Here is a 26,550-nt window from a genome sequence, read left to right on the forward strand (position 1 = left end):
GTGGCAAACTGAGTTCCCCTAAAGGGCCCAGTGAGGATTCTATAGAAATACTTTCTAACAATAAGTGTAGTTATCAGAAAGGGATTTGCAAAGCTGTCCCCCCCCCCAATAATACATGCATAAAGTAAAAAAAGTAAAAGAGACTTTGTATGTGTTCTTTTGTGCGCGCACGTGTTCGGATTAAAGATATACTCCACCATGCCCAGCATATTAATGTACTCTTAACAAAAGTTTGATTAAATATACCTTCTGAAAAATGTTTTAGATTTCTTAGGAAAATATTTCTGTATTTGTGGATGGGATGGTGTGAATGCCACACTGCATACATGGAGGCTTAAGGGCATTCTTACAGTGTTTATTTAGGGGATTAAGCTAACTATCAGGCTTGTGGGACAAGTGCCCATACCTGCTGAATCATTTTACCAGTCCTGAAATTCTTAATCTAAGACTTTTCCTCAGGATGCTGTTTATATTATTAGTGTTCTAGAATTTTTTTTGTTCTTTCTTCCTAAATTGTTAAAGATTATCTTTCCAGAACAAGGAGCTATCTTTCTAATATAGGTAGCTGAATTTATAAATATGTAAATTGAAGTTCTATATGGTGGAGAAGGAGCAAAAGGCTTGATTCTGTTGTTGTTTCTAGGTTCTGTCTATTGGTATTTTGTACTGCTAAATTACGTTAAGGATGAAGACTTGGCTGGGTGCAGTACGGCTTGTGCAGCTTTACTCACTGCTGTGTCCAGACAGTTGCAGGACAGGCTGACACCACTGGAGGCGCTACTTCAAACAAGGTTAGTTTAACATCTTAAATTATGAACAGTGCACACAGAACTGCTAATTGCTAGGGGTCTTAGTTGGAGTTTTCATTGCTGTGAAGAGACATTGTAGTGATGAACGGAACGGCGGTTTTTTTTATTAATTAACCAATGACCTTCCTCCATCAAGACACCATGACCGCAGCAACTCTTATAAAGGAAAACATTTAATGGGATTGGCTAACAGTTCAGAAGTTTGTTCCACTATCATCATGGTGGGAGGCATAGCATTGTGCAGGCAGACATGGTGCTAGAGAAGGAGCTGAGAGTTTTACATCTTGATCCATAAGCAGCAGGAATTAAACTTTGAAACTGGGCATAGCTTGAGCGTCGGAAATCTCAAAGCTCACCCTCTAACAAGGCCATACCTCTCAATAGTGCTGCTCTCTTTGGGGACCATTTTCTTTCAAAGCGTCATGCTAGGTACACTTGAAACAGTGTTTTACCTTAAAAAGTTTATTTATGATGTGCAAAATATTCTTCTAAATGTGACTAGTCTCATGTTTTCTCTGCCACTATTCCCTTCAGCCATTAGTAACATTTCATGGTGTTTATTCAGAGGGCTAATTATATTTTTTAAAGTTGTATATTTTCTTGTTTGTTTGTTTTTGTTTTTTGTTTTGTTTTCTTTTGCCTGCATGTTGTGTCTGTGTACTACATGCATGCAGTGTTATGGAGACTAGAAAAGTGAGTTGGATCCCCTGCAACTGGAGTTACAGATGGTTGTGAACTGCCATTTGTGTGCTGGGTATCAATCCCAAGTTCTCTGGAAGGACAGCCAGTGTGCTTAACTGTTAAGCTATCTTTTCAGCCCTATATTTAACAAAGATGCTTTGCTTTGCTAATGCAAGAGGCATGTAATATAATTTATTAATGGTACAACTTTATAGGTATAATTATGTAAATCACTTGTTACTTTTACCTGAAATTCTTTAAATCTTCCTGTAGTGAAATAACTTAAAGTTTGGATTTACAATTTTTCCTGGTCTTCATCTTTTAAAGAAAAATTTTAGATTTTACTTTATATGTGCGAGTGTTTTGCCTGAGTGTACATATGTTCACAGTGTGCATAACTGGTTCCTGTGGATGTCAGAAGAGGGTGGCACATAACCTGGACCTAGCGTTACACCATACAGGTGCTGGGAACCAAGCCTTGGTCTTCTGTAGCAGCCGCAAGTGCACTCAACCACCAAGTCATTTTTCTAGCCCATGGTTTTCAGCTTTTAAGTTGGGCAATTTCTTTATTTAGACCACTGCTTTTCTAGTATGTTTAGTTATAAATCCTGATTTTCATGAAATTTTTCTTAAAGTTTTTATTATCTCTTGTCATTGTAGTGAGGGAATGGGAGAAAGCAGTGGTTTCTTTTTTGGTTTTTTCCCTTCCTTACCTCAGGCATAGACAGCAGTCTTGTTGCCTTGGCACCAGTTTCTTTCAATCTTGTTTATTGGCTTCTGGACAGTGTTTTTGAATGTAGTTTTCTCTGGTATTGAGTGAATTTGTTGCCCCTTTTAGTCAAACTGCTTTTGAAACAAAACAGGTATTTTGTTAATTAAATGGCCGAGAAGTAAATTATTTACTGCATTATTTCATTTATCAGATATGGATTATACAGCTCCCCATTTGATCCAGTCCTTTTTGACTTGGAGATGAGTGGCTCTTCTTGTAAAAATGTATACAATAGCAGCATTGGTGTCCAGTCAGATGAAATTGATTTATCGGATGTTCTTTCAGGTACCGACCTCTTTTATAGAACACAAATAGTTCTGTATTTTATTCATCTGGCTTAATGTTAGATACTAAGTTTAACTTACCATCTCTTTATTGTAGCTACTCTCTTTTGTCTTCAGAATACTAAAGTTTTTTTTAAAGAGTTTAGCCATAATGTCTAAGAACTATTAAAACCATTTGATGTAATGTATTAATTTCTTTGTCCCTCTTCTCAAAAATAAAAAACAACTTTGAATATATGTAATTTGAAAATCCAAAACTGAAACTTTTGTCCATCATGTTAGTGGTCAAAAAAGTTTCAAAATTTTGAGTATTTCAGAAGTGCATACTAAAGATACTTTATAGTGAAATTTGCAAATATTAAAACACAAAAAAAGTTGTTTTCAAAATTTAAAGCAACTCATGGTCCAATTTGATTGTTTTTCTTGTTGTTGTTGCAATTATTTCACTGGACTTTTACTGCTTAAGAGATTCAGTTTGATACATGCTGTAAGTTTCTTTTACTGTGAATTCCTACCAACTTTTATTCAGCCCTGCTTTTATATGAAGGAACTAGTATCTTTGTTTATAGATTTTTCTTAATGTCCCTTTTGTTAAAGTAGTGTGTGATGTTTATACATTTTTGGTATAGTAGTCATGATTATTGTTACTTCATGCCTTGTATAGATTATCTTCTTGCATTATGAGGTTTTCCTTTCTGCACTAGGAAATGGAAAAGTCAGTAGTTGCACAGCTGCTGAGGGAAGTTTCACATCTCTTACTGGACTTTTAGAGGTTGAACCCCTGCACTTTACTTGCGTGTCAACTAGTGATGGAACCAGAATAGAAAGGGATGATGCAAGTACGTTTACTGGTATATACCTTCTTTTATTACATTCTTTGTGTCGTAATGTGCAAGAATGATATGAAGCTATTTAAATCCAAACTTACATATGTAAATTTTAGATCTTCTGAATGGTAAGTAGAAGGAGAGAGAGAGAGAGAGAGAGAGAGAGAGATATGGATGTTTGGCGGGAATACCATGAATAGTTTTTGCATTCAAGGTCAGTACATGATTTTTCCATTTCCAGTAATGTACTTCCTTAAAACCGTTTATTTTTATATGTGCATACATTTCTAGGAACTTTTTATTATGGGAAATATCAACCAGAATGAAAACAGAAGAGTAAGGTAGATAAATATTTCCATATCCATCTTCAGCAGTCAGATGATAGCTAGTTTATAATTTTGATATCCTGATGTTTCTTGTTATACTTAAATTAATGGTAGTTTCAGTTGTGTTTTACCTGGCTATAATCACTGGAATACTGAATCCAGCCTGGGCTTTATAACAAGAGCTTGTCTTAGTGAGGTCTTGGAAGTGTTGCAGTGATGAACACTGTATGATTGTGGTAAGTATGTGTTGGTATTGATTAGATAAGCAACTTCCACACGTAACAATTATGCCTGTAAGTCATGCAGATGCTTGCTATTTAAATTTTTTCTGTGCCCCCCCCCCCAACGTTTTAGGATTAATGTATGTTTATTTCGGCAAAAAGAATTACAAATTTTATAATAAAGAATATTTGTATTTTAATCTGGTGGTAGTGGTACACACATTTAATCTTAGCACTTGTACACAGAGGCAGGTGGAACTCTGTGAGTTCGAAGCCAGCATGTTCTACAGAGTGAGTTCCAGTACAGCCAGGGCTACACAGAGAAATCCTATCTTCAAAAACAAAAACAACAAATAAAGAATATTTGTATTTTGGCTTAAGTCTGTATTTCCTTTGCAGAAGGATTTGGATAGTATCTTTCTTGAACTGACTTTACTAGTAATCTTACTTAAGCCATTGCCACTTCAAACTCTTCCTTAATCTTAAAGGCCTAGTGTAGCTCAGTGGTAGAACACTTGCCAAGTGTGCTTAAGAATCTGGATTAAAGCTTGGCGGTAGTGCTGCACGCCTTTAATTTCAGCACTCAGGAGGCAGAGGCAGGTGAATCTGAATTCGTGGCCAGCCTGGTCTACAAGAGCTAGTTTCAGAACAGGCACCAAAGCTACACAGAGAAACCTTGTCTCAAAAAACAAACAAACAAACCAAAACAAAAAATCTGGATTAAGTTCCTAGTCCTGTCAAAGAAACAGATTATAAAAAAATATCAATAGTATTAAAAAAAAAACTACCAACAATAGGAGAATTCAGTTTATAATCCTGGATTTGAATATGGAAAGGACAGTTTTAAAAGAATTTATCAGTTAATTTTAAGTATGTTTTCCTTCAAATTTTGCTTTGTACATTTTTATTGTGGAAATAAAGTTTAGTTTATGTATGAAGATGACACTTCAGATTTAAAATACATATATATGAATGGAAGTTTTGGTAATGTCAAGATTGCTTTGTTTTCTTACACTGTAGTCTTTTCATAAAGCTTACAGAAAACTTTTAACATGGGAGCCATGATCTTCTCCTGGAACCTGTCATAAGATTAGGAACCAATACTTTTAGTTTTAAGAAAATTTGTGTTTGAATCATTAATGTTTTGAAGACATTAAAAAATGTAAAAGTATTGGGGGTAATTGTGGTAGTTCAGGGGGTAAAGAGCCCTGGCTGCTCCTGCAGAGGAGTACCCATGTTTGGTTTTCAGCACCTTCAGGGTGAGGAGTACCCATGTTTGGTTTCCAGCACCTTCAGGATGGTTCACTGCCACCTGTAACTTTAGTTCTGGGGTATCTGACATCACTTTAGCTTTCATTGGTACTAGGAACACTCATGGTATGTATACTCATATATTTTGGTAAAATACTCATACATATACAAATCAAGCTCCAAAAAAACTTAAATATTATGTCTGAAAAATTATTCTTTGTATCTTTGGTTATCCCCTCTTGCGAAGCAAGCAATGGAATCATTTCTTTTTCCCCCTTATAATAGGTAGTGTCTACACGTACTATGTTTATTTTTTGACATAGATAGCTTTTGTTATGTTCCCCACTTTTAGAAATTGATTGAGTACTGCTTCCTCACTTTAGATTCATTATCTATAAATGAGATTATAACACTATCTCATATACATAATAATACAGTAGTATTCTGCTTAATTAGCTCTACTGTTTTATTGATTTAGTGAGTGTAGATAAGATGCATGTTTATTTTGGCTTGGGTTCCATACCCAGTTCTTTACTGTGAGCTTAGCTACTGTATCGTTGTTTAATCATCAGAGGATTGGAGTCATGACATTTACCTCATGTATCTAATAATCTGTTAAGTGTTGTAATTTATTATGGATTTCAGTTAGGCACAGGGCATGACACACTTTAATCCCATCACTCAGGTGGCAGAGACAGGTGGATCTCTGAGATGGAGGCTAGTGTGATCTACAGAGCCGTCTCAGGACTTCTCAACCTGCATAGAAATACTCTTGTTTTGAAAAAACCAAATAAAAAAGAGCACCATTTAGTGATATATACAAAGTATACTGTCTTTATAATAGTTACTCTTTTCCATTGGATCTTTTTAGTAAAGGCCTGTAATAATACAAATATTAAAATATTAACTGTATTAGACTGACCTTTTATATTATGTTAACGTGGTAGAATAAGTTATAAAATTAAGCTTTTACATCAGATTTTCAAAATATATAAGTATTGAATGGAAAAAGTGTTCATTTATACTATATTGATGAGCTACATATAAAATTCATGTCAAATTTTGCTTTTACTGGTGAGAATGTTTGTAAATAAGTAATTTGGGTTAGATTTGACTGTGTATAAAATGTATTTTTCTCCGTTTGAAGTTCCATTTGAGCTGGAAATAGAAAATAAGGTTGTATGCATATTCTCTTATAGCAAAATTAATAAGGCCAGGACTTAAAACATTCTCTTCAGTCTTTATCTCTTGTCTAGTCTACAGATTAAAATATGGAGATGAAGGTTGGGAGATGGTTCAGCATTTGAGAGCAGTTGTTGCTTTTGTGAAGATTCAAGATTCAGTCTAGTATACATACATGTTGTCTTTATATCTGCTTCTGTAGACTCTACTGACCTCTGTAATACCAGGCACACATCTGGTGCACAGACATACATGCAGACCAAACAAGAAATATGTTTTGTTTAAAAGAGGAATTAAGCATCTTTCTTCTGTTCAATTAATATCCTTAAATTTTATTGTCATCCTTTTTTCCCTCCCTTCTTTGCTTTGTTTTTTCTCTCTCTCTCTCTCTCTCTCTCTCTCTCTCTCTCTCTCTCTCTCTCTCTCTCTCTCTCTCTCTCTTTCTATTTTTGAGACAGGTTTTCTCTTGACTTTCCTGGCACTCACTCAGGCTACCTTGAACTCTTGGAGCTCTTCCTGCCTCTGCCTCTAGAATCCTGAGATTAAGGGCATGCGTCACCATCGCCTGGCAAAATTTGACATGATTCTTGCAGTGAATCTCATTATGTTGCCCTGCTCTGTTTGAATCGGATTGTAGGTGTGTGTATCACACCCCACTAAGTAGGGTGTTTTTTCAAGACTAAGAGAGGGTTTTCAGTGTATAAGAAAACTAATGATACTGTTACATTTTATGTTCATGTTATATAAGATTATTTGATTTTTTTGATCATGTGCAGATTTTTTCTGTACCAGAAATACTTGTGAACTTGTGAAAAATAAGTGACTCAAAAGTTTGATTTGGAATTTGTTCCAGGACCCTCTTAGAACTTGAGTATCAGTATTAGTAACACCACATTGCAGTGTTCGTATGTATATGGTAATAGTGGTGATTGTATTCAGTTCTCTGAGCCTTTTAGGCAAGTGTCTTGACACTGAATAAAATCTAAGCCTTTCTTATTTTTATTTTGTTTGTTTGTTTTTTTTGTTTGTTTGTTTTTTGTTTTTTCGAGACAGGGTTTCTCTGTAGCTTTGGTGCCGGCCCTGGAACTAACTCTGTAGACCAGGCTGGCCTCGAACTCACAGAGATCCGCCTGCCTCTGCCTCCCGAGTGCTGGGATTAAAGGCGTGCGCCACCACTGCCCGGCCTTTCTTATTTTTAAAGTTTAAATATAGTTTTAATTAAGTTTAATATAGCTTTAATGTCAAATTATGTACTTTCACCATGTACCTCTGTGAGTCTTTTCTTCATCCTGGTGTCTTTGTTTGTTTTTCCCTTGTCTTATGCCAGTGAGTTCCTTCGGGGTTACTCCTGCAGTAGGTGGACTATCATCTGGGACAGTTGGGGAAGCCTCGACAGCCCTGAGTTCAGCAGCCCAGGTAGCTTTGCAGTCTCTCTCTCATGCAATGGCTTCAGCCGAGCAACAGCTACAGGTGCTGCAAGAGAAACAGCAGCAGCTTTTGAAGCTTCAGCAACAGGTTGGAGACTATTTGGCTCTTTGTTCATGCTGTCTCTAAACTTCAAAAGCTGAAAAGTACTGTAAAAATGACCATTATTTTCATAAAGGAAGTAGATTGTCCAATCTGAGTTAATCGTTTTCAACAAAAAATTGAGGTAAAGTCTTTGTGATATATTTGGATGTATTAAAATTACATGAATGCATTTTATTTAATACATGATTAAGAGAAAATGATACTTTTTGTTCAGTCTTAAAATTAATTTTATTTTATATTTAAACACTCCTGGAGAAACATTGTAAAGTTAATGGTTACTGTTTTCATGAAATAGTGAATGTAGGACATTATAAAGATCAATTACATTAATTTGCTTCTAAGTATAACAACAATAATAACATGGTTTATAGATTTAACTCCTGACTAAGTGCAGCCTGTACAAATTCCTCATGAGAAGTTATATCAGATAAATTATCATTGAATCCATTTTTGGTTCATTTATAGCATAACTTGGTTTTTTCTTTACATTTAAGTGTTCTGCTTGGTTTTCATCTTTTAATCAAATTTTAGTTCCCTAATAAGACAGTATTTCAAGACATATCCTACTGAGGCAGTACTTCATGTGTTGTTGAGTCCAGTTTTATCTTTACGTAACTAGAATTTTGTTATCTTGTCTAACTTTTTTATATAACTATAGAGTGTTCTTCACAACTTAGGTAGTCAGGATTCTTCTATAGGTGTTGCTTTTGTTTCTTTTACAGAAAGCAAAGCTGGAAGCCAAGTTGCACCAGACAACAGCTGCAGCAGCTGCAGCAGCATCAGCAGCATCAGCAGCAGGCCCTGTTCACAACTCTGTGCCTTCCAACCCTATCGCTGCCCCTGGATTTTTCATCCATCCATCTGATGTTATTCCACCTACTCCAAAAACAACACCACTTTTCATGACTCCACCTTTGACTCCCCCCAATGAAGCAGTTTCTGTTGTGATTAATGCTGAACTTGCACAGCTTTTTCCAGGCTCAGTCATTGATCCTCCAGCAGTGAATCTTGCTGCACATAACAAAAATTCCACCAAGTCTAGAATGGTAAATGATGTTTCAAATAAATGTTAGCTTACACAAATTCTTATATTTTTAAATAAATTTTATCTTTGGAAGCTAAATGTTTAAAATGTCAACTAAGCACATCCGGCTTCCTCCCCTCCCCTCCCCTCCCCTCCCCTCCCCTCCCCTCCCCTCCCCTCCCCTCCCCTCCCCTCCCCTCTCCTCCCCTCCTCTCCTTTTTCTCTCATCCAAGACAAGAGTATATCTGTAGCTTTGGGGCCTGTCCTGGAACTAGCTCTTGTAGACCAGGCTGGCTTTTTTTTTTTTTTTTAAAGAAAATTTGTCAAAATGTGTATCAGGAAGGGACTTGTTAGTTTAATGTCATGGTTATACGGGTTTTTAGAGCAAGAATAGTATCAGTACAGTTAGTTATATTGTTTTCTTTTTTAGAATCCACTTGGTTCTGGTCTGGCCCTTGCAATTTCTCATGCCTCACATTTTCTTCAGCCTCCACCTCATCAATCCATCATTATAGAACGAATGCATTCAGGTAATCTTTGCATTTCTAAAATTACTTTTCTTTCCTAGTCTTTTGGCCCTTTTATGATTTATAGTAAGTAAATCACATTTGCTGTCAAGTGTAGTTTACCAAGTATAAGAACCACAGAAGGTACAAGTTGTATAGATTGGCTAATTCCATTGTAAAATGAAATCTTTCTATCTTGCTTATTAATATATGAATGATACAATTAGTCTGCTTAAACTGTAGTTGTTAGTTACCATTATAATAAGCTGTGAGGCAATATTCCAAAACTAACATTATATCTACATTTGTTACATACAGTATTTCAGAAATCTCTGATCGGTGTGGGAGTATGCATATTTTCAAGTAAACTTTAGCTGCTTTTTATCTTTTAATTCTACTAACTTTTAGTTCTATATTGAAGCAGCTGCAAAATTTCTTTATGTTAGCAATTGAATCTTATTTGCTTTAGAAGAGAGAATTTAAAGCTTATAAAAGTCTCTTGGTATTTTTTACCCATTTAATTATTAATTGATAGCAGTATTGTTCCTGATAGCATGTAGAGAGAAAATTTGTTGCTCTGTATGTGAACAGTTATTTATACTGTAGTTTGGTTTTAACCCATGGACACAGTTGGATCCTACGAGCCCTGTGAGGAAGTGGACTATAATTTTATTTATTATTTGGGAAATTGGAAATTGCCTTTTTTTCTCCTAACACAGCTTTGTCAAAACCAGCACTATTCCTATACATTATTTTTGTTTTTTTTCCTCTGCAGAGTGTAGGTGGTAGAAATTGCTAACCTGCTTCTCATATTAATGAGAAAGAATTATGGTATTATTACTGATTTGAATTTCATTTCAGTAATGGCTTTTGTTTCTATTGTGTATAAGACCAGAAATACAAATCTGTTCCCAAATTTCTGATAGAGTTCTAACCTAGAAAGACAGTGTATTCATTCTGGAGCAGCTACTGGAATTTGCTGTATCTTCTGGAGGTCTTTCTTTTGGCAGAATTTTTGTTTTTTGAGACAGGGTTTTTTTTTTTGTGTGTGTGTGTGTGTGTGCAATAGCTTTGGGGCTGTCCTGGAATTGGAGGTAGCTCTCTAGATCTCTAGATGAGACTGGTCTAGAACTCACAGATATCTGCCTGACTCTACCTCCCGAGTACTGGGATTAAAGGTGTACACCACCATTGCCCATCTTCTTTAGGCTGTTTTTAAAGCTTTGTTTTTCATTTGTGAATGTGCAAGTATGTGTGTCAGCATGAATTTGTGAATGGATATGTATGTGTGCATGTGTGCATGCATGACTGTCTTGTCTGTTTTTGTGCACAAGGACTCATGCCCATAGAGGCAAAGGAGTTGGATCTCCCTGGAACCAGAGTTAGATAGAATTGGTTGTGAGAAAGTAGCCTGATGTGGGTACTGGGATCAAATATGGCTCCTGAAAGAGCAGTATGTGCTCTTTTTAAATCGACAAGGCACATTTTATTTTTTGTTGTTTTCAAGACTGGGTTTTTCTGTGCAGCTTTGTCCTGTCCTGAATTTGTTCTGTAGACCAGGCCAGCTTTGAACTCACAGAAATCTACCTGCCTCTGCCTCCCAAGTGCTGGATTAAAGGCGTGTGCTCCCACTGCCGGCTGCTTTATATTTTTTAATATGAATTTTCATTATGAATTTTAGTATTGTTACTTTGTAATTTCATCTGTGCTTTACTACATATTAAACATCATATGTTAGACTCTTGCTCCAGATGTTAACAGGACTCTCACAAACGAAGTTACATATGTATCTTGACATGGAAATTAAGACAAAAAGTCTTCAGTCTCTGAATAAAAGACAGATTGGTACTTTATACGTGTACCTTTGAATATATTCACTGATTTAATTGTTAAACTATAATGTTTGAAATAAATGTAAGGCTATATTTATATAGTTGACTGCTTTTGTATTAACAGTCTTAAAATTGTTGGTGTCAGGCCTTTAAAACTCTAGCAGATTTTTTGGTGAGGGATCAAATCTTGAGTCTTATATACTAAGCAATTAGAGAATTTATGAATAAGTTTTCTACTTATTTATAGTTTAATAACTTGATTTTTTAAAAACAATCTTTAATCTGTTTTTGAGTATATAATTTGGTTATTTTATCCTTTGTTTTGTGGATCACTTGCTTCTTTTTTCCTTCATAGGAGCAAGGAGATTTGTGACCCTGGATTTTGGGAGACCTATACTATTGACAGATGTACTTATTCCCACCTGTGGGGACTTGGCTTCCTTATCAATTGACATATGGACATTAGGAGAAGAAGTGGATGGAAGGCGTTTGGTAGTAGCAACTGATATAAGTACCCATTCACTAATTCTTCATGACTTAATACCACCACCTGTGTGCAGATTCATGAAGGTAAAGAACTTCATTAAAGTAAATGTGTATGTTTTCCGCTTTTCTTAGCATATGGCCAAATAAGCAAATGTGTATTTTTTGAAATACAAAGCTCAGATTTGTTAAAAATCATATCATATATGTGTATGATTATTTTCAACTCTTCATTTCAGATAACTGTTATTGGACGTTATGGAAGCACAAATGCCAGAGCAAAGATCCCTTTAGGATTTTACTATGGGCATACCTATATCTTGCCTTGGGAAAGTGAACTGAAGTTGATGCATGATCCTCTAAGAGGTGAAGGAGAATCTGCTAATCAGCCAGAAATTGACCAGCATTTAGCAATGATGGTTGCGTTGCAAGAAGATATACAGTGCAGGTTAGTAGAGAATAGCTCAGATATTATTAAATTATTTCTACCAAGGAATGTTTTCTTTCTCTACATAGTTAAAAGCAAAAGGAGGATGAACGTATACGTTACAGCAGGATTGAAAGTATGAGAATATTCTTAGCTAATTGGTATCATTAATATTTGTGAACAGTAGTTTTGATGTTTTGTTTTATTTAAGACAAGGTCTCTATTTCTAGTTCTGGGGTTAGTAGTTGTGACTGTGTGGACCAGACCAGGCTGTCCTCTGGCCACAGATTGTTACCCACTTTTCCCGTTCGGTATGAAGATTTAAGGTGTTTTCCACAGTATCTGGCCCAGCAATAATTCGTCATAGTAGTTTTTAACATACTTTAAGAAATGTGTTTTTTAATGTGTAGATACAGAAGACTAAAGGAATCACTGTTAATTTATTTTTATTCATAGATATAACTTAGCCTGTCATCGTCTGGAAGCTCTTTTGCAGAGTATTGATCTTCCTCCTCTCAACAGTGCGAATAATGCACAGTACTTTTTGCGAAAACCAGACAAAGCAGTTGAGGAAGACAGTAGAGTTTTTTCTGCTTATCAAGATTGTATTCAGCTACAGCTTCAACTAAATCTGGCTCATAATGCAGTACAGAGGCTCAAAGTAGCCATAGGTGCAAGTCGGAAGACATTGAGCGAAACGTCAGTTCCAGAAGACTTGATTCAGACATCGTCCACAGAGCAGTTACGCACCATTGTCAGATACTTACTGGACACCTTGCTCAGCCTCCTTCACTCTTCCAATGGTTTGTATTTAGCTCAGTGACTTATCGAGACTGGAAATAATTCGGTGTCTCTGTTTTATGTTTTAGATACATGCTATTAACTTTCTGAGATTTTTTTCTTTTTAAATTGAGTTGTGGGGTGCTGGGAATTGAATAGATAGTTCATACATGTTAGGCAAGTGCTCTTTGTTGGCTTCTACTTTCTAGACATTTTTACTTTGACATCCTGTTTAATATATTTATGAAATTTCTGTAGATTTACACATTTCATTTTCTTCTTAAAGAGTTTTCTTGTTGTTAACCATGTAATGGATTAAACCTAGAGCTTGCCACATGGTTAATAAGTGTTTTTCCATGGACTTCATCGTCATTTCCTTTACTCTAATATTTCTTAAGAGAATTTTTATTAATTTCTTATGTGTGTTGTATTGCTGTGTACATCAACATGTGAGTGGCAAAATATTAAGCATTGCATAAAAGTAGTATAGTGACCTAATAATACATTACTGTTTTTTAGTCATGAACTATGTTTGCGTCACTCATTCATGTTTTCGTTCTCCCTCTTAAGATACGTGGTCTTTTTCTAATTTTTGCCTACTTTATCTTGAAGGTAATTTGATAAACCTAACCACATAAATAATAAACACAATTAATGTATGTGTTATCTCTTCTAAATATCTACTGCTAAATATTTTACAACTAAATTTTATATAAATGGGGTATATAGTCACAAAGTAAATAGAATGTTATTGTCTACTAGTTGCTGGGGTAAGTGTATATAGGTGTACTGGTGTTGAACCAACACCATACATTTAGATAAGTCGTTTTATTTGTTTCTTTCTTATAACAGGGCATTCTGTTCCTGCAGTTTTGCAGAGTACCTTTCACGCCCAGGCCTGTGAAGAACTCTTTAAACACTTGTGCATCAGTGGCACTCCAAAGATACGGTTGCATACTGGCCTTCTCCTTGTTCAGCTGTGTGGTGGTGAGAGATGGTGGGGCCAGTTTCTTTCTAACGTTCTTCAGGAACTGTATAATTCAGAGCAGCTTCTCATCTTTCCGCAAGATAGGTGGGTTTCAGATATTGGTGATTATTGTAAATGGTATTTACTTCTACATCATTAGAGTGTGTAATTTTTTACATGGATAGTAAATATGGGGAAAATATAAAATAGGTCTTCTCATGGTTTTGAAAATAAATGAATGACGTGAACTATAGTGTATATTATATAACATAATATATGCTACAGTTTGTTCATCCTCTTAGATTTTCTGAATCAATCTATGGGATTTTATAGGTCTGAGCATGAGTTTTCTATAAGATGCTATGCCTTCTGTATTAAATGTGTTTTTTGAGGCTCTGGTAGAGTTTGTTCTTTGATAAGTGTCTGATTTCTTAGCTGTAGATTAGGAAATATAACCAATAACTAGAAAAGAACCTCATTTTACATCTTTTATCTTGATAGAAATCTTTCCTACTAACTCTGAAATTAGCTTTTAAGAACCCAACACTTTTTATAATTATCATGTGATCTATTTTTTTTTTTAAATATTAAGCAGAACAGTTAAGTTGATACTGACTGGTCCTTTTCTTTGTATCTGTTTTTAGGGTCTTTATGTTATTATCCTGCATTGGTCAGCGATCACTTAGTAACAGTGGAGTATTGGAAAGCTTACTTAATCTCTTGGATAATTTATTGTCACCTCTTCAGCCAGAGTTAACCATGCACAGAAGGACAGAAGGTATTATATCAAGTGACTATCCTAATATTTACAGTTACTAGTTTGTAAAAAATATTTCTGATGTACTGCTTTACTAGTTATTGCAGCACATTTATTGGGATGTTGGCTTTTTAGCATGAACAGCTTTCTTGTGATCGACTGCCATATAGATTTTTGTTTGTTTTTAGTTTCTGGAAATAGGGTTTCTCTGTGTAACAGCCATGACTGTCCTGGAAACCCCCTTTTTAGACTAGGCTGCCTCCCAAGTGCTGGGATTAAAGGCTTGTACCACCACCATCCAGCCCATATAATTCTTTTCAATTCATTATTGAGGGTGTAAGTTTGGATTTTTTTTTTAGTAAGTTAATTTGTTTATTTATTGGGGGGAGGAGAGAAAGAGTTTGGTTTTTGAGACAGGGTCTTACTTTGTTGCCCTGACTGGTGGCCTTGAACTCAGAGATCTTTCTCTAGCTGGGATTAAAGTTGTGCACCTTCCCATCCAGCTGGTTTTTTATTTGTTTTTTATGGACAGGATTTTATTATGTAGATCTGTCTGTTCTGTCATCAGACTGTATGAACCTATAGACTTACACTTGCCTCTGCCTCCTAAATGATAAACTTTGCAATTTTTGTAATTTTTTTCTATACTATCATAATAAAAATCAAACCAAACATCCTTATATATTGAAGCATTAAAGCACATTCTTCTTCTGACCAATGATAGGTTTCATTCGAACACGAAATAAGTATAGAATATAATTTTTTACTATGAATTATAAGGTGTGGTACACATTTTATTTTAGTTTCTCATGCATCCTATACCTTGTTTTGTATCCTGTCCCTTATTAGATTAATTTTTCTACTGTTTGTGACCATGAATGTCTAGTTTAAGGTATATTATTATTTTGGTGTTTAGTGTGTTCTTGATTTATAAGATGTTTTCTCAGTTCTCCTTAGGACTCACATTTACTTCAATCTCTCCCTCTCGTTTCTTTGTAGGAGTCTTAGATATTCCCATGATCAGTTGGGTTGTTATGCTGGTGTCTAGGTTACTGGATTATGTGGCCACTGTTGAAGATGAAGCAGCAGCTGCAAAGAAACCTTTGAATGGTAAAGACAGGGAGAGGTTTCTGACAGGTACCAGAAGTTTATAATAATGTGTTGGTGGGGATTTTCAGTGACTCCACATTTGTTCCTGATCTTGCTTTTGGCCTGGAGATACGAGATGTATGTAACTTATGTAAAATATGAGTTAATTTTCTTTAGGAATCTGTGAAAGATAGAATTTATATTTTGTGGACAAACTCCTTTGTCTGGATGTGAATTCTACTTAATACATCCATATATTTCACCCCCACATGTACTTTTTTTTTTACTATATAGTAACCTAAGTAGATGTGAATTTATGACAAGGGAATTTGTGGGGATTTAAAATTTTTTGTTTATATTTGAGGTCATGACCCCCCATACCTCCACTCTGAGACTAGGTTTCTTTTTGTAGCAGCTTTGGCTGTCTTAGAACTTGCTTTGTAGACCAGACTCACCTCGAACACCCAGAGATCTGCCTTTCCCTGCTTCCTGAGCTCTGGGATTAAATGTGTGCACCACCAATGTATGGCCAAATTGCATTTTAATTGCATATCTTTTTTCCATTGCCCCCCATTAAAATTTTATTTAATATAGCATGCCTTTTTTCATAATAGCCATATGTTTTAGTTCAGTTCTTTTAATTAGCTACAATTGTCTTTCATATTTATATTTGGAAATTCTGAAGGTTATCATTCATTTTTTAGTAGGTTTGGAGCACAAAATAGTTTACAAAATATGGGGAAACCAAACATCAAGTGAATTATTGCATCTTTTATAATTAACAATGAGTTTGATAAAAGATTTTAGGCATCTGAACCTCGTGTATATACAGCAGAATAGAACTTATAAAAGTTCTGTCCATTGTAACATATGAATATCTCTGAGAAGGTGAATGAATTCTCAGATGTAAGGATTTATTGTTTTATATAAAAAATGTGCATGTGTGTATGAATCAATCCATTTCCTCAGTTATAGGTTAAAGGAGTAAACAATAGCATTAAGTTAAATATAACTACAATTTAAATTTGGACACTGTAAGTTGTATTGTTAAGTCTTAATTTTTATTTTTATTGTTTAGTATTAGAGAGAAGTAATGGTGAGAGGACATTGCAGGGTTTGAAAAATTTGAACTAAGACTTTATTAATGAGTGGCAATAAATAGGAAAATATTTTAAAATTATGGATAAATAAATTAAAAAGGGTCTCTGAGTGATGGACTATACCTTTAGTTCCAGATGTTGGGAGACAGAAGTATTGGGGTCTCAGAGCTATATACATAGTGAGAGTCTGTCTCAAAAACAACAACAAAAAAAAAAATCAGAGGTGAAGAAAGTGTGGTTTTAGGCAAGATTGAAGGAAAGAGCAATGCAGAATAGTGTGGACATGTTCTAAAACACAGGAATGAATGAAGTTATGCAGCCTGCCTTTTGAACTATTAAACCCATCTTGGCAGTCATTAATTCGATTAACTATTTTCAGTGCTTGTATGAAACTTTAAAAAAAAAAAACAACAAAAAAAACCCCACAGGGTTTCTCTGTAGCTTTGAAATCTGTCCTGGAATTAGCTCTTGTAGACCAGGCTGACCTCGAACTCAGTGATCCACCTGCCTCTGCCTCCCAAGGGCTGAGATTAAAGGCATGTGCCACCACTGCCTGACAAACCTTTTATTATTGTCAGTATTTCTTATTTAGAACACGTCAGTACTGTGTTTTTCAAAATCAGTCTTTTGTTTGTTTTTTTCAAAACAGAGACAAAATTTCTCTGTGTAGGTCTGACTCTCCTGGAACCTGCTTTGTAGATCAGGATGACCTTGTTCACACAGAAATGCCAGCCTCTGCCTCTGGAATGCTGTCAAAATGAATCTTAAGCATTTTGACAGGCAGTGTGTCGGCTGTTCAAGAAGAAATTGAATACAGATTTTTGTTGTCAGTTGTTTGTTTAGCCTCCAGAGAGCTGTCTTATTTTAAAAAGCTTTTCTTGGTTGATTTATTGTTATATTTTTGTTTTTCTTGGTATGGAAGTTACTTTGAGGTAATTTTTAACAGTTATTAAAAAAAAGCTTTTCTTTCCAGGTAACCAGTGGAGTTTTATCAACAATAATCTGCACACACAGAGCTTAAGTAGATCGTCTAAGGGAGGCAGTAGCCTTGATAGATTATATTCTCGAAAAATCAGAAAGCAGCTTGTTCATCATAAGCAGGTAATGGTCAGTAATGTTTTTGTTTTGAGACTGTCATTTGGGATCTCTGGCCTTAGAGAAGCTTGGGGCATGCTGCCCAGATTGTTGGCTGACCTTATTTGTGAACTGCCAAAAATACCTATAAGTTTTGATAGTCTTTAAACTTTCAGGTTCTTCATTACTACTCCTCAGGGGATTTGTTTGCCTGTTTATAGGGTTTCTTCACTTTTTTTCATTACTCTGGCTGTTTTTCCATGATGCCGTTTACCCTGTATTTTTTCCTTACAGACCCAGTAACACTTTTTTCTTACATTCCTAGTGGCTTCCAGTTGACCTTTAGTTGAAGTTGTCAGCTGCCACTCTAACTTTTAGATTTTAATTTTTAAATATTAAATAATATTGAATTTAAGTTTGTGGGTCTACCTGCACTTGTTTTCTCATCCAGGATTTTTGGGTGTGCTTTTTTAAAAGAATTTTTAAGTACATATTTTTAGTGTTTGCTTGGCTAAATGGACATTTTTCTGACGTTAGTTCATAATCACTTCCTCAGAGTTGGAATAACATACCTATGTACTAGGGCTCCCAGATCGTTCACATTCTTCATATCATTAATTTGTTCTGTTTTTCATAGGTAGTGTTATATTTTATTTCTTTTACTTTTGTATAATTTATGAATGCAATGATTCAGTAAAATATTGACAGTCAGGTATGTAGTGTGTTTCTTTTTATGTCTTGTCTCTTTTTCTCAGATTTGTATTCTGTGACAAGAATTTCAGTACTTTGCTTATTTTTATGTGTATGAGTGTTTTGCCTGAATGTGTTTGTTTGGTAACTGAGGAGACCAAAAGAAGTATCAAATCTTTTGGAATTGGAATTCCATATGGTTATGAGCTACCATGTAGACGGATGTTTCCTGTCTCGAATGTTCAGTCCGAAATAACTGACTCAGAGGTTGAATATGAATTATAAATACTTGGTTGATAGCTTAGGCTTGTTAGTAGCTAACTCTTATACTTAAATTAGCCCATAGTTCTTATCTATGTTTAGCCACATGACATGGTTCCTTTTCTCAGTATGGCATTCTCATCTTGCTTCTCTGGGTGTGCTGACAACTCTCTGACTCTGTCCTTCTTCCCATAATCCTTAGTTTGGGGGTTGACCTGCCTATGCTTCCTGCCTGGCTACTGACCAGTCAGCGCTTTATTAAACCAATTTGAGTGACAAATTATTACAGTGTACAAAAGGATTATTCCACAGCACTGCTATGTGGGTGCCGGGAGCTGAACTCAGGTCCTGTCTATGCTAGACCAGCAAACTGTTGAGCTGTCTTTCCCGCCATAGTACTTTTATATTTTTTATTGCTAACTATGATTGCATTCTTTATTCTGAAACCCATTTAACCATTTCCTGATGATTTGAAAGACTCATTTTTTTATTGATGCTTTGTAAAATATTAAAAGAAAGCACAAACACATATTCTCATTCCCGTCTCCCTTTTGTGTTCGTTCACTTGTACATACACACTGTGATTTCATAGGTAATCATGTGTTAGAATTTGGTTCTATTGCATTATACCCCATGAACCTATGTGATTTTTTTTTAAGAATAAACAAGCTACATCATTCCTCCAGAGTCAATATGTACACATTATTTACCATGTTATTTTCATCTGAAGAATTGAGCTTATAGAAATGTCACCTTCTTTTGAGTCAGCAGGAAGTTAATATAATTTTTTTTAATTAAATTTTTTTTTTTAATTTCCTTCTTGGTGTGGTTTAGTAGCACAAGATGTTCTAGGTGCTTCGGTTGATTTCCAAAATGAAAATGTCTCTTCTCTCAAAGTATAAAAAAGTTACTTCTCTTAAAGTATAAGCTATATCCTTGATTACTAGAGTTTACCATATTGTATCTATTATTCTTTTTTGTGTATACTGTATATGTGCCTTTGAGGCAAGAAGGCATTAAATCACTTGGAACTGTTGTTGCTGGGAACTGAACTTGAGTCCTATGGAAGAGCAGTAAGCGATCTTAACCACTGAGCTATTTCTCCAGCCAATTTATTAATCTTTTTTTAAAAAAAGTTTCATTTTATTTTTGTGTATATGTGTCTGTTTTTTGTGAATGTGTTTCTTGTAAGTACAAGTGTCTATAGAGACCTAAAAGGCAGTTGATTCCCTGAAGGTGGAGTTTATAAGCCAGCTGTTGTGGGTCCTAGGAACCGAACTTGGGTCTTCCGGAAGAACAGGATGTGATATTTTAACCCATTGAACCATCTTTCTAGTCCTGTAATCCTATTTCTAAAAAAAAAAAAAAATCTCGGCTGGACTAATGCATGGATCAGCAATTCGGAAGAGTACTTGCTGTTTTTGCAGAGGATCTTGGTTTGATTGCCACTCACACACGGTGCTTCAAATCCATCCATAACTCTAGTTACTAAATATACAACACCCTTTTATGACTTATAACTGCCCCAGGCATATATGTAATGAAACACTTTATATACATAAAAATAAAACTTGAAAAAATGCTGGGTTTAGGTGAACTGAGAATTAATTTGGGAATACTTAGATCTGGCATGTGGAAAGCTTTTGATCCTGTATTTACCAGGTGTATTTGGCAATAATCTGTTTATTTTTGTGTGTGTGTGTTTCCCCCCTCCTTTTTCCTTCAGTTATGAGCTAAATTGATACTTTACACTCGGCAATGTGAATGCTTCCACTTTGCCCATTTCTTCTGAAGACTTGTTTAATTTTTTAGCCTTTTCTCTGCTGGTGCTAAATATTGGAATCTGGCATTTGCCCGTTAGGCAACTGTTCTCCCAGGCAAGCAGGGTCTCACTAAGTTATAGAGACTGAACTTAAACTTGTTAGTCCTTCTACCTCAGTTTCTCAAGTAGCTGGGTTTACAAACCTATGCCACCATTGCCTATCTTCTATTTAAGACTTGTAGTTAAGTATATGTCACTTGCATTAACAGATTTAGCTATCATTTGAAGTTGCCATGTAAAACATGGTTACTGATTTACAAAATACTACCATTTAATTGTTCTTTATGAAGGTGAATGTTTGGTTGAATGTAGAGCACAGTGTTACTTGTGTCGCTCATAGCTGTAGCTGTGCAACAGCCAAGACAGTGATAGTTGTGCTGTGCTTTGCCAGGGAATGTTCATTGTGGGAAATAAATTCATGGTGATGGGTAGTAGTTGCCAACATATTCACAAATAGTTTGGAAACAATATGTATTTCTGTAAGAATTGTAATTAATTTAAAATAAATTTATATTTCTGTTTTTTCGTTATAATTATTATATATTTAGTTGTATACCTTTTGGGATCGTTTTCTGAAACTATGGAATAGAATTCGTTTTGAATTATTCAGTTAGTTATTTTATTGCATCTGTATTGCTATCTTAAGGACTCTTCAGTTATGAAAATAACACTCCAATGGATTTTTCTTAATACAATATGTTGTATTTTGTTCTGAGTTCTTGACTTTTTCCTTTAGTTCTTGGTATTCTCTCTCTCTCTCTCTCTCTCTCTCTCTCTCTCTCTCTCTCTCACTCACACACACACACACACACACACACACACACCCTATTCATGTCTTTGTAAGTATATTTTTATTCAACATAACTTTCTGCATATGTGCATGGATAAATGGGGAAACTGTTCAACAGATAAACTCTTTATGAGTAGAAAGTGTTTTCTCACGTTGTTTTGTTTGTTCTTGTTACAGAGGGGGAACTGTGTGGTTTAGGGGTAAGGGAGATGGTCCAGGGGTCAGATGACAGTAGTTATAGAATCTTGTGTTCATTCAGAATTGGCTGTCATAGATAGCTGAACAGTAATTGTTAAGTCGATACATGAATACAGGAGAATGTATAAAGTGTGATTATATTTCATCATGATAAGCTATAATTTTGCAAAATGTCTTCACTAAGGGATGATGAATAAAATTTTTAAAAATTTCCAGTAATTTTTTAAAACTGTAGTTGAATCAGTATTTACGTAGAAAATTTTGTAGGGCTAGTGAATGGCGCAGATGGGAAAACACTGCTGTGAAAGCAGGATGGCTTTGGTTCAGGGTGGGCGACTGACTCTACAGCATTGTCCTCTGACATCTAATGTATGCTGCACACACACAATAAAGAATATTTAGAGATGCTATTAAAAAATAGTAAGGAAGACATATTGAAACACATTAAAATATTTATTACTACACAGTGAAAACCCCATAAAATTGAAGCTAAGAGTTCTTTAGCAATAAAATTATTTTCTCCATGTATTTAAAATAAATATTTTTCAGCATTAAAAAAAAATCAGATTCTATAAAGAAGTTTTCTTTCTCCCATGGGTAAGGAACTTAATGATTTTCAATGATATTTATAGAGATAATGGTTTCTTTAAAAAACATAATTTAAATTTTATCACAAGGTTATTCAGGGATTAGTTATTTGAAGTGTGAATTCTGTAAGAAGTATAATTTATATTTTGTTCTTAATGTTGATATTTTTAAGATTAAGTTGTTGATTTATGTTTTAAGCAACTTAACCTACTAAAGGCAAAACAGAAGGCTTTGGTGGAACAGATGGAAAAAGAAAAAATACAGAGTAACAAAGGCTCATCATATAAACTGCTAGTAGAGCAAGCAAAACTAAAGCAGGCAACTTCCAAGGTAAGAGTTATACTTCATAATGTAGTCACGTCTGTAATAATGATTTGTTATATGTTGTTTTTATAATAATGATTACATGTTGTTTTTGTCCTTACTAAACGTCACAATACTCAGCTTTAATGTAGGGAATGTAATGTAGACTTCACTACCTAGTACAGACCTGAGTGGATTGAGAGTTAGTTGGACATTGAGTAATTAATGTGCAGTCTTACTGGTTTGTCTTTTGACATAGATGGTTCAGTCTGTTTTCATTGCATAATAAAAAGGATTATACATACCGTCTCCATACCCTTTTAATGACAAGTAATGTGAAAAATATTTGTTGGCATTTCTTTTTTTCTTCAGTTATGTTATTGGAAGATTTAGATTTGGAATCGAAGCTTCTTTGTATCCAGTGGTGCATCCATCTCAAAAACTGTCTTTTTTATATCAGAATTCCAGTGATTTTTTTAAAAATATAATTAAAGAAACTTTTTTCTTATCATGGTGCTTGCCTATATTTTTTAATATAGAATATAAAATATAGACGCAAAACCATTGTCTCAAAATAGAGAAAACAGGAACTTGTTTTCATTAATTATATTTACATAGCACCTAAGTAAAAGTGATTTTCAACTTTTAAACTTTTTTGAATATTTTGAAATAATTTGAATCAATGTTTTGAAGTTCTTTATTTTTACCCATTTTTTTTATAAATGATTCCTTGTATGTTTTGGTAGTACTTCTTTTAAATACTACATTTTATCTATTTTGTTGTATATTAATGTACTTTAAATAGAATATGATTTATGGCAGTCTTATATATAGCTTTTAATAATCTTAATTTTTAACCAGGTATGATGGTTCATATTTATAATCCCAACGTTTGGGAGGTAAAGGCAGAAAGATCAGAGGTTCAAGATCATTTAGGATTTTTAGGCTGGGCAACAAGAGACAGCTGTTTTAGACAAGACATTTTCTACCATTATTTTTCTTTGAAATTCATGGCACATATATGGTTTTTAAATAGAAAAATTTTACATCTTGCAGACGTATATACTGAGAGGTTTCCATTAAGTAGATAGTGCTCTGAATCATGTAAATTTTTCTATGTAGCATTTTAAGGATTTGATTCGCTTACGCCGGACAGCAGAGTGGTCTCGTTCTAATTTAGACACTGAAGTTACAACAACAAAAGAAAGCCCTGAGATAGAACCTCTTCCATTTACTCTGGCCCATGAACGCTGTATCTCAGTAGTGCAAAAGCTTGTCCTGTTTCTCCTCTCCATGGATTTCACATGCCATGCAGACCTCTTATTATTTGTCTGTAAGGTAAGTAAGTTATGATACAGTTTTGGGTTGATACTAAGAAAAAGAGTCCTTCCTTCCTTCCTTCCTTCCTTCCTTCCTTCCTTCCTTCCTTCCTTCCTTCCTTTCCTTGCTTTGTGTTTATTTTCCTTATCTTATTGTGCCTTGGAAGATTTTAAAAAATACTTTTTACCCAGTTCCTGAGAAAATCAGATGCAGTTTTTTATTTGGTTAAAACTTGAGGGTTTGACTGGGATGCAAGACATGGTGTTCCATGTCTTGCATCCCTGCACTTTGGAGGCAGCGGCAGACAGATCTCTGAGTTTCAGGCCAACTTTGTCTACAGAGCTAGTTCTAGGATAGCCAAAGCTACACAAAAAAACCCTGGCCTAAAAACCCCAAAAAATCAAAGCTTGAGGATTTGAAATGTAGATAATTTGGTTGTGCCTATCTTTAATCTTCTATTAATTCATAGAGGAAATAAATAAACATTAAAGAAATTACTAAATGACTTTGAATGCAATGACTCCTTTCCTGCAATGAATTTATTCATTGTTTATTTGTAAGTATTTATGTAGATTTAAAACCAGTTATAAAATCTGGTCTTTGTGGCTCATGCCTAATTTAATCCCAGCCAAATACAGTGTTTAATCCACAATGTTTGTTTCTATTTCATTTTAAATAAGTTGATAAAAATCATCCACTTTGATAACTGTCTTGTTAGTGTTTTTGTTTTTGTTTTAATTTAACTGGTATGTAAACATTTGATTTTATGTTGTGTTTCAGGTTCTTGCACGCATTGCAAATGCGACAAGGCCAACTATTCATCTGTGTGAAATTGTGAATGAGCCACAGCTGGAAAGACTGCTATTGCTTCTGGTTGGAACTGACTTCAATAGAGGAGACATCTCTTGGGGTGGTGCTTGGGCTCAGTATTCGTTAACCTGTATGCTGCAGGATATTTTAGCAGGTTTGTCAGGATGAATTTTTCCTGTGGTGTGTCAGAATTAGCTTATCATTGTGTAAAGGAAATGGTAAGAGGTTTCCTAAATGTATAAATGTTACAGTGGAAACCATTTAAATTACTGTTGAAAGGTGATTAGAATACATTGTTAGGGAAGCCCCTGTTTCATTATTTCCACCGATGTTTGCTGCTTACTGTTCTTCTATGACCTTAGGAAACTGCTCTGTTAGCTTCTTCACTGTTACAGAAGGGTAATAAAAACATATAAATTATTAAAGTGGTTAGGTCTGTCTCCTCCAATACAGGAGAATTGTTGGCTCCGGTAGCTGCAGAAGCAATGGAAGAAGGCACGGTGAGTGAAGATGTAGGTGCAACAGCTGGTGACTCTGATGACTCCCTTCAGCAGTCTTCTGTTCAATTGCTGGAAACCATAGATGAACCTTTGACACATGATATAGCAGGTGAAATTTTAAAATTATATTCAATATAGCCCTTTTGCCTTTTTTTTTTACATAGTATTTTTTTTTATTGATAAAAGAAGAATAAAGAAAAAAAAACAAATTTCCACCTCCTCCCAGCCTCCCCTTTCCCTCCCCCTCCTCCCACTCTTCTCCCCCTCCTCCCACCCCTCTCCCCTTCCCCCCACTCCTCTCCCCCTCCCTCTCCAGTCCAAAGAGCAGTCAGGGTTCCCTGCCCTGTGGTAAGTCCTAGGTCCTCCCCCCTCCGTCCATATCTAGGAAGGTGAACATCCAAACTGGCTAGGCTCCCACCAAGCCAGCAGATTGCGTAGGATCAAAACTGCGTGCCATTGTCCTTGGCGTCTCATCAGCCCTCATTGTTCGTCATGTTCAGAGAGTCCAGTTTTATCCCATGCTTTTTTGGTAATAGTCCAGCTGGCCTTGGTGAGCTCCCAGTGAAAATAGGTATCCAGTTCCAGTTAATAACATATGAAATTACATTTTATGTTTTTCTGTTAGGACTTTGAGAAACAGGACTTTTAAAAAAATTATTTATTATTTTTTGGTGGGGAGACAGGGTTTCTTTGAATGGCCTTGCCTATCCTAGAGCTAGCTCTGTCTACCAGGATGTCCTCGAACACAGGCATACCTATGTCTCCAGAGTGCTGGGATTAAAGGCATGTAACACCATACCATCATTTCATAATATTTTAAGTATGTATGTATGTATGTATGTATTTATTTATTTAGGTTTTCGAGACAGGGTTTCTCTGTAGCTTTGGAGTCTGTCCTGGAACTAGTTCTTGGAGCACAGCTGGCCTCGGACTCACAGAGATCCCCCTGCCTCTGCCTCCCGAGTGCTGGGATTAAAGGTGTGTGCTACCACCACCCAGTCTAAGCCTTTTAATTTAGTAAAATTTATATATTGCTTTCATTTTATGACATTGTAAGTATTTTCATTTATTATCTTAGTTTCTTTTCTGTTGCTGTGGAAAAACCAATACCCAGACTAAAACAATTTAAGAAGAAATGATTTGGGGCTGGAGTTGGCTCAATAGTTAGGAGCACTTATTTGGGTCCCATCACATACACATACATTTGCACACGTATGTTTAACATCCTGCTATCACTTTCAACTTGAGTCCTAGGTTCCTCTATACAGCAATCCTTTTAGCTGATTCTCTCTTCATGTGGAAAGACTTCTTTGCATACAATTCATGTTTGTTGCCAAGAGGCTTGT

General features: G+C 35.3%; 1 protein-coding gene across 14 annotated transcripts in view; it reads left to right on the forward strand.

The window, feature by feature from the left end:
• Birc6 (baculoviral IAP repeat containing 6) overlaps positions 1-26,550 on the forward strand; it is a 189,582-nt gene that overhangs the window by 76,003 nt on the left and 87,029 nt on the right. For 4 of the 14 annotated variants that reach the window (XM_075955200.1, XM_075955201.1, XM_075955191.1 and 1 more), the window contains 17 exons: positions 644-791; positions 2,414-2,547; positions 3,251-3,397; positions 7,681-7,868; positions 8,606-8,929; positions 9,338-9,437; positions 11,601-11,815; positions 11,968-12,176; positions 12,612-12,958; positions 13,788-14,007; positions 14,547-14,680; positions 15,659-15,796; positions 17,822-17,949; positions 22,470-22,601; positions 23,697-23,912; positions 24,675-24,858; positions 25,158-25,313. In XM_075955200.1, the coding sequence (XP_075811315.1) occupies positions 644-791; positions 2,414-2,547; positions 3,251-3,397; positions 7,681-7,868; positions 8,606-8,929; positions 9,338-9,437; positions 11,601-11,815; positions 11,968-12,176; positions 12,612-12,958; positions 13,788-14,007; positions 14,547-14,680; positions 15,659-15,796; positions 17,822-17,949; positions 22,470-22,601; positions 23,697-23,912; positions 24,675-24,858; positions 25,158-25,313 (3,120 nt within the window). The remainder of the gene's footprint in view (positions 1-643; positions 792-2,413; positions 2,548-3,250; positions 3,398-7,680; positions 7,869-8,605; positions 8,930-9,337; positions 9,438-11,600; positions 11,816-11,967; positions 12,177-12,611; positions 12,959-13,787; positions 14,008-14,546; positions 14,681-15,658; positions 15,797-17,821; positions 17,950-22,469; positions 22,602-23,696; positions 23,913-24,674; positions 24,859-25,157; positions 25,314-26,550) is intronic. The other 10 variants (XM_075955189.1, XM_075955192.1, XM_075955190.1 and 7 more) reach the window with 7 other exon arrangements.

Source organism: Microtus pennsylvanicus, chromosome 21 (genome assembly GCF_037038515.1).
Source record: "Microtus pennsylvanicus isolate mMicPen1 chromosome 21, mMicPen1.hap1, whole genome shotgun sequence".
In the NCBI taxonomy this organism is placed as follows: domain Eukaryota; kingdom Metazoa; phylum Chordata; class Mammalia; order Rodentia; family Cricetidae; genus Microtus; species Microtus pennsylvanicus.